Source organism: Microcaecilia unicolor, chromosome 2 (genome assembly GCF_901765095.1).
Source record: "Microcaecilia unicolor chromosome 2, aMicUni1.1, whole genome shotgun sequence".
Taxonomy (NCBI): domain Eukaryota; kingdom Metazoa; phylum Chordata; class Amphibia; order Gymnophiona; family Siphonopidae; genus Microcaecilia; species Microcaecilia unicolor.
This window is the reverse complement of record NC_044032.1, coordinates 615,623,523-615,632,520: the sequence shown is the minus strand read 5'-3', so window position 1 is coordinate 615,632,520 and position 8,998 is coordinate 615,623,523. Positions and strand designations below refer to the sequence as shown.

Genomic DNA, 8,998 nt, shown 5'->3' with positions numbered 1-8,998 from the left:
GGTTGACCAAAGTTCCTGAGGGCGTGTCGGAGGCATAGTGAAGGCGGGACTGGGGCGTGCTTAACAGATGGGCGTCCTCGGCCGATAATGGAAAAAAGAAAGGAGTCCCTGACGAGCATTTGGACGACTTTACTTGGTCCATTTTTTTTTCATGACCAAGCCTCAAAAAGGTGCCCAAACTGACCAGATGACCACCGGAGGGAATCGGGGATGACCTCCCATTACTCCCTCAGTGGTCACTAACCCCCTCCCACTCTAAAAAAAAAACTTAAAATTTTTTTTGCCAGCCTCTAATGTCATACTCAGCTCCCTGATAGCAGTATGCAGGTCCGTGAAGCAGTTTTAGTGGATGCAGTGCACTTCAGGCAGGCGGATCCAGACCCATCCCCCCTACCTGTTACACTTATGGTGGTAAATGGGAGCACTTCAAAACCCACCCGAAACCCAGTGTACCCATGTGTAGGTGCCCTCCTTCACCCCTAAGGGCTATGGTAGTGGTGTATAATTGTGGGGAGTGGGTTTTGGGGGGGATTGGGGACTCATCACCCAAGGTAAGGGAGCTATGCACTTGGGATCAATTTGTGAAGTCCACTGCAGTGCCCCCTAGGGTGCCCGGTTGGTGTCCTGGCATGTGAGGGGGACCAGTGCACTACGAATTCTGGCTCCTCCCACAACCAAATGGCTTGGATTTGGTCGTTTCTGAGATGGGTGTCCTCAGTTTCCATTATAGCCGAAAATCGGGGACGACCATCTCTAAGGTCGATCTAAATGTTGGGATTTGGGCGTCCACGACCGTATTATCGAAACAAAAGATGGACGCTCATCTTGTTTCGATAATACGGGTTTCCCCGCCCCTTCGTCAGGACGTCCTTAGGGATGGGCGCCCTTAGAGATGGTCGTCCCCATTTGATTATGCCCCTCTATGAGTCTTATAGCACATTTGCTAAATTCTCTGTGTGGTTGTACAATTAGGAAATTGAAAGACCAAGCTTTGGAATATTTAGGAAACGTTAAAGAAGCTAAGACATGAAAGAAAAGAATGAAATATTTTATTGATGTTCATGGTACCGTAGTTAGAAATTTCTGTTTTCAGGATACTGAGAGAAAATAGTAAGAAATTATCAACAAGGCAGAGGAAGAGTGGAGCAACACAACTGATACTATCAGAAACAGAAACATATTTGAATTATAAATTAGGAACTGCTAAATCAAGTACAAAGATAGAAACATATACACTAATTACTGAAATGACACCTAAAGATTTGCAATAAACCCTTTGAAGTAAAGCGAGTATCTCTGAAGGAAAGCTATGTAGTTTCAAAAGCTCCTTTATATCACCATAGTTTGGATAATTCTTACATTGTCATTCAGTGAAGCGTTACGACTTGCAAAGAATCTAACATTCTCCAAGAACAAACCACTCTGTCAGAGAAGACTACTCTGAAAATGCTAATTTCTCTTTAAAAGGGGGAAGTCCATATTCTCTCCGTTTCCAGACACAAATGCATATAGACCTCAACCATATACCATTCTAGTTTTGGTGTTTGTAATAATAATACTGATATATGAAGGTCCATAACTTGTTTCTCATGGTAGGAGGATAATTGCATTTACACAGAACCTTCCATCCAGAAGGATCTCAAAGCAGTTTTTTTAATCTAATACTTCAGAAACATAAAGGCATCCATCCATGGTGGCTGGCCTGACAGCACATACAGCTGTGTGCAAAAGTTTAGGAACCTCTGTTCAGGCTGTATGTTTCAGTTCTCTATGCAAACAGAAACTGAAACTAGCTCTACAGAGTACAAAGTTAAACATAGAATGAAAATTTTTTAAAAAGTATATATGGCTAGGTCAAAAGTTTGAACACTTTTTCTGTTGATTAATTTGTTTTTAATGTATTAATAAGGTAAAAACCATGCCACCGTTGAACAGATATTTTGACCCTTCTAAACTCTCGGGCGTAAATATTCAGCTGGCAGTGGTGAGCATTTTGCTGGTGCTGCCAGCAGTGTTTTGCTGACTGCCACCAGCCTTATTCCTGGATATTAAATACCGAGCCATGTCCAGGCACAGTATTGAATACTACTACTACTACTACTTAACATTTCTAGAGCGCTACTAGGGTTACGCAGCACTGTACAATTTAATATCCGGTTTACATGATGCCGGCTAGCACATAGCCAGTTACGTCGATATTCGGAACTTAACTGGCCATGGGCTGCCACATATAGGTCTGTGTTTTATGCAGTTATCCTGGCTGGTTACTTGCCGAGTAACTTAACCGGCTAAGTGCTGACTCCGCCCCCCTGGAACACTCCTAAAATAGCTGGTTTTCACTTAGGCACTAACCACTAATTTTCAGCAGCGATAATCGGTTAAATGCCACTGAAAACTAGCAGATAGGTTCGAACAAATGATTTAACTGGTCAGCAGCTGGTCACATTGTTTTGAATTTTGACCGGTTTGTAATTCTAGTTCCGTCTACTTTTAACAGCCCTGGGCTTCCTCCAAGCATTTGTCTGAGCATTACAAAGCAGGGGAAGGCTACAAAAATCTTTAACTTCATCTGTCAGAAACATTGTTAAGAAATGAATGTTGCATGGAACTGTCAAGGCAAGATCTGGAAGACCAAGAAAAATATATGTAAGAGGCATAGCCAGATCTCAAATTTTGAGTGGGCCAATGTGCAATCTAGGTGAGCACATTGTCTCTGCATCCGACCCCCCCCCCCCCCCAAAAAAAAAAAAAAACCCTCTAAACCTTAAATACCTGAGCTGGTGGAAATTCCCAAGCCCCTATCACTTTCTTAGAGATCCTATGCACTTATCCCAAGCTCTCTTGAATTCAGATACTGTTTTCGTTTCCACCACTTTCACCCATCAGCTGAAACACTCCTTCAATGTGTCCAGTCAGCTGCAGCTCTTCTTATGCACTGGACTCTGGCACCCAGATCATACTCAGTTTTTCTGTGCATGTGCTGAGTGCCAGCATCAGGCTGCTAAGAGCTGCTGCTGACTGCGGAGCTGTGTTGAAGAGTGTCTTGGTTGCGTTCAAGCTGGCAGAGCTTGGGGATCCCCACCAGTAGTAGTATGTGTGTGTTTCCGCTGTGTGGGCCCAAGCCCAAAGTGGCTATGTCACAGATATGTGCCCCAAAACTGGTCAGATCAACAAAAACAGAACCTATATCATTGCGAATGATTTCCTAAAACGTTTAGCTGACACTTGAGTAACTGTTTACAGATCCACAGTACGCTATTGCTTACATAACTATGATCTCCATAGGAGAGTTGTCAGAAAGGAACTTTTTCTACAGCCTCATCACAAAATTCACAGTAGAAAATATGCAGAAGAGGACCTTGATATGCCTGAATCTTTTTGCGAAATGCACTTTGGACAGATGAAATGAAAATGGAATAATTTGGCCCCCAAAGAACATCTCGCCAACTGTTAAGAATGATGGTGGATCTATTATGATTTGGGGTTGTGTGGCAGCTAATAAATCTGTGGATGGAAACAAGAATAGATTCAACTGAATATCAACATATCATAGAAAGCTAAGGGCTGAGTAATAAGGCTGTCCAAACTTTTGAACTTGCTATATTCGTTTTCTTATTTTTAATCTGTAAAACTACCAGTAGATATTATGCATTAAAATTTGACGAAAGTTGTCATGTTTAGCTTTGTATCATATAGAGGATGCAATAGTCCTCCCTCAGCCCATATTGAGCACCGCCAATATTGAACAACCTCCTTGGGCGAGGTAATTTTCAAAGGTTGACTCCTTTGCTTTCATCCTATCCCTTCTCACCTATGCTTGAAGCACAAAGATGTCAAGGGTGACTCAATTGAGTGAGTTTTACTGCCTTAGTGAATGAAACTACAGCCCAGTGATGTAGTCAGGGTATGGAACTGGAAAGACACAAAACTGCAAATTTCTCTTATGAATATTCATAGTGGGTATCCTGAAAACCTGACTTGCTGAGGTGCCTCCAGGACCAGGTTTGGGAACCACTGATATATGCTATTGTAAGGCATGAGGAGCCAGTCCCGGTGGTGCTTGCTTAATATCGGGGTTGTTCAAACTCCTTGACTGTGTCCAGGGAAGAGTAATTTCCATTGGATTTAGCACCCCTAATCATTTTGAAAACATGTTGCTGAAGTATGTTAGCCTGTTTATAAGATCTACTGACTATGTTGGACTACTGATGGACAATCGTATCTATACATATGCAATTGTAGCAATCCGCTGTCATGATTTGTTCTGTATAGTTTTTTGCTTTAATTATTATAGAGTGTACGCTCATTGAATTTAGTTTTTACCTCCTTATCAACACATATAATTTGATCTGGGATGCCTAAAAGTTTGTACACAACTGTATCTTGTCTTGGGTGCTGACATCCGGGGGGAGGGGGAGTATATATCATGTTCAAATGAAATAGGGAAACAGGACATTTAGTCCCAGAATTCCACATCTCAGAATCATACTGTGTACTCCTCGATTCCTTACAGGTGCTGATACTTTTTTTAGGTCCAACATAAGAATTTCTAAATGATCATGGGCGTGATCTTTTGAGACAACCTAGATCCCTGCTACATCAGTCCTCTTACTACTACTACTTATCATTTCTATAGCGCTACAAGGCATACGCAGCGCTGTATATCATACATAAAAAGACAGTCCCTGCTCAAAGAGCTCACAATCTAAGCAGGACAGACAGACAGAACTAAGAGGTAAGGGAATTAAAGAGGGGATAAAAGGGGTTATCTACAGACCTCCTGCACAAACAGAGAAGTCAGACAAGGATCTGACAGAAGATATTCAAAAGATTGGTATGAAAGGGGAGGTGCTACTGTTCGGAGATTTAGGTTTTAGACTGCACCTTATCAACACTATGATTGTGTATTTGTTAGCATAAATTTGGTTCATTAGTGCTCTTTAAAAAATGTAGTGCATGCTAACTTATGAATTAATACATGATAAAGCTTTTTAAAAAAACTAAAACAAATGTGTGAAATAAACAAAAAAAACCCCACATTTGAAAATCAGGAAAAATACCTAACTAAAATGACCTTAAAGATTTTGCTCTATGCACATCCCTACTCTGTATCATTATATCATGGCATATTGAAAGAGAACTAACCCAATCACTACCTAACATGCCTGATCATGGCTCTGCTGTTACTATAAGGACAACACAAAGTGGAAAGGGCAAAGAACGGAGGCATGTGGACAATTAGAAGTAGCAAAATCTTTATTAGCTGACCCGACACAGCCGTGTTTCAGCATAATGCTTGCATCAGGGGCCATTGGCTGCCTGAGAATAAATAGCAGCACTCCCACATCAGAAAAAGCCTTGTTAATAAGCTTTCTGATCAAATTCCAATGCAGCTCCCACAAAGAAACCAATATTTGGCTACTCTGAAACAATAAAAGGTGCCATCAGATGCTGCTCTCAGGAAGAAAGTGAGAGTAAACCAGTAAAATGCAGTGAGGGTTTGAAGATAAAGGGCCAAAACAAATATAAGATTAGTTTACCAGAGCGGGGGATATTCGTTTCTGCAGCCTGTCATGGAAGTAGGAATACTGGCATTTTTCTTTCAAGTAGTTTCTCAACTGTCATCTTTTCTCACACGAGGACAATGCTGCCCTTCATTAAGGAAACCAGATTGGGCTTCTGACCTCTGAATAGTACAACAGAACTGCTGCCAGCTTACCTGACTTTCACCATACAGCCACGTGGTTTGTTGTATGGTCACAGATGCAAGCTGTCAGCTTTAAGGTCCACCCAGAAATGAAGAAAAAAAATCACCTGCCTTCACGGCACATTGTGGTACATTTGGAGCTGGTTGGCATTTCATGTTCAATGTAATGTGAGAACTTGAAAAATAGCACCTCCTCTTTTAACATATGTTGCTACAGCACAGAATTTAGTTAATTATAAAAAAAAAATAATAATCATTTAAAAGTGATGGTAAAATTTTACTCTCAATTTAATAAACAGGGACTTATCTTATGTGGACGCCCAGCGTTCCTTAACTCACCACGGCATCTATGGAGGTTTTTTTTGCCAGTGATGACGGCGGGTGCTCCTTGAGATTTAACGGCTAAACGCCTATACATTAACGGAGTCTGTTGAGGCTTTTCCCTCCATTTTCAATGATTACTTTTAAATGATCATTTTTTTTGTGCTATAGCAACATATGTTAAAAGAGGAGGTGCTGTTTTTCAAGTTATTATATTGTCCTCTTGAAGCTGTCAGTACAATGTAATGTGAGAACATCTTGTGTTTTGTGTAGCATCAGGCTATGATGACAGTTTGCGTGAAGAACCGTCAATCTTTCACGATGTGACATCACCATCCAGGCTGGCACAAGTTGGCCAAGTACACTTTTGCAGGTTAATACTGGATGTACCACTGAACTTAACATTCAATATCTTTAGTTCAGGGATGAGGAATAAATTTGTAAGTGATTAAGTCATAAGGATAAACCAAAAGGCCTAGTTTCACTTACCAACCACCACTTCACTGAAAGCACTTCTCCAAGAGTGGCCATGCTTAATTTTCATATGCAGTTTCATAGCAAAAAAAGAAAAGAAAAAAAACCCCACACAAGTATGATTACAAAATTTATTCTAACTGGGTTTATGCCATGTAAAAATAAATGATTTCTGTGATATCCAGCATAAGAGATTTTAAAGCGAGTCTTTGCTGAGGTTTGGTATGAAGCATGGAAAGTCTTCAAGTGAAAGAGAGAGAGACAAACAAACAACTCCAATCTGAGCTTCTCACCCACACACACAAGCTGGTTGTGTCCGTCCTCCTGAGAGACAACTCCTACACCTAGAACACAGCACTACTGCAGACACCAACAAATGTTAAAGCCGCAGTAGTAGGTATATTGAAATATCAAATGCGCAGACGCAACATAGATACCCACTGTTAAGAATAACATGTTTCCATTTACAAAAGAAAGAAAGTAGAAATCTATTTTCAAAAAATCTCTCTATAAAGGCTAGATCATGTACCATGTAGTGCGTCCAAGAAATTACAGGCTATGTGTATTATGCTGTTTCTCCCACTGGTGAAAATGCTGTACCTCTGTCCAGAGTCACCAATATAGTGATCCCAAGACCTTCCTCCACAGTTCCATTTCTCTCCACTGTCTGGAAACTATTATCATAACTTATTTATCTTGCATTCACTACTCTAAATGACCATATTTTAAATAATTGTATTGACATTTACTGCCTAGTGCACATTTTTCAGTCTCTTTCCCTTGCCTCGTCCTTTTCCAAGGCCCTGTAAGTTACCTGCTAGTGTCTAGCTAAGCACATCATACAGCAAGCAGAGTCAACGCCTATCAATTGTGCCTTATCTACACCACCAGAATCCTACCTTTATTTTCCTTCCCAGTGCTTATCTGACCACCAATCCTCCTCTTTCCTGCCTCATTCTCCCCACCCCTCCTTACTATCTACACATGACAAAGATCACATGATTTTAAAGACATTTTGCAAAAACATTTCAAACATGTCTTTTTGCAAAACAGAATTCAGAAACCGCAGATTGTTCGCCATGAGGCGTTCTTAAAGATATAAAAGGAGAAATTCCCCATGCGCACTTTATTGCTTTAGAAGTTATCCTCATGACACAGTTGGGACTCTGACCCAGATTCACTTTTCTCTTTCCCCCATTTCTTTCTTGTGTTTCTACCTTGCTTTTGCTTCTCCATTGCCGCTACATTCTGTTTCATCTGTGTTTTTATTTTCAAACCTTGTGCTCACTCCACCAATACAACAGCTGGTCACAGCTGCTTAACACTGCTACACTCCCTGGCTGCAATTTTGCCATACGAAGACACCCAGTGCCATGCACCTTCTTGTGTTTTTTGACACTAATTTATCACACATCAACTGGTACAGGGCTCCAGCAGACTCATGCCTACTCAGTGGCACACAGAGCCATTTATGTTCACTGAAAGGAGGGACTATGTGCGGACAAACCAATGCTTTTTTTTTTTTTTTTTTAAATACACACACAGCTAGCAGGCAGGGAGTGGATGTACTAGTAGGCCAGTGTTTTTTCACTGCTGGGCTCTTGCACCAGGGCTTACACTGGAGCGGTTTTTCTTCATGCTGCAGATCCTCTTGCAAACACATAGGAGGCTTAGGGTAGGGCAGCGAGGTCTGAGATACAGCCATGGACTGCGCAGCATGTAACCAGAGGCAGAGCAAGGACGTAGGGCTGAGTGTGCAACATCAACATCTACTGGTGAAGGGACGATGACCGCAGTGACCAATGAATGCTGCAGACTCACTGAGCAAGACTCAAGAGAAGGGTGCAATCCCGGCAATGTCCGACAGGTGTAGACCAAAAATATGTGTACCTCCAATACTAGGTGCAATGAACTAATTGGATGCACGGCACATGCTAGCTATGCATCTTATGTGCTTGCTCCATCGTCAACATTTTTTTTTTTTACACAATCTAAAAGTTGTCCAATATCCCCCACTGTTTCCATCGCTGTCGAAATGTCTTCAGAGTCAGTAGGCGAACAAAATTTCATGCCGTCAGCCTTTCAAAGTCCTTAACGGATTCAGTTACAGAATGCTAATTTGATGGCAATGTGTATGAACACAGTAGTGTCTTTTTCTTGCATTAAAAAAGTAGTGCAAAAATTACCAAACAACATACTGAAAAAGTAAAAAAGTCCAAGTGGCACCTAGGGTGACAATTCTTTTCCTTTGGAGGGTGCAGCATGCTTTTCAGTGTGTTTAGAAGTCTGCTTCTAATCACAGAGATTGTAATACGCAGGTTCACTCCTCAGGGCTCTCACAGAATCTTAACAAAGTTCTTAGGGAATATTCCAGTTCTCCCTCTCAATTCTCCAGTCATCCAGTCATCATCTACAGATTCCAGCTCAGTTATCAGATCCCCTGCCTGTAAGAGAAAAGAATTAAGAGGCTTAATGGAAACATCCACAGGAGCTAGT

The 8,998-nt window shown here is 41.3% G+C and overlaps 1 protein-coding gene across 6 annotated transcripts in view; it reads right to left on the bottom strand.

Annotated features, from left to right (window-relative positions):
* Nucleotides 1-7,538: 7,538 nt before the first annotated feature.
* The window catches only part of SH3D19 (SH3 domain containing 19), a 250,244-nt gene continuing 248,784 nt past the window's right edge, over nucleotides 7,539-8,998 (bottom strand). For all 6 annotated transcript variants that reach the window (XM_030191649.1, XM_030191650.1, XM_030191655.1 and 3 more), the window contains one exon: nucleotides 7,539-8,946. In XM_030191649.1, coding sequence (XP_030047509.1) covers nucleotides 8,839-8,946 — 108 coding nt within the window. In that variant the 3' untranslated portion in view covers nucleotides 7,539-8,838. The remainder of the gene's footprint in view (nucleotides 8,947-8,998) is intronic.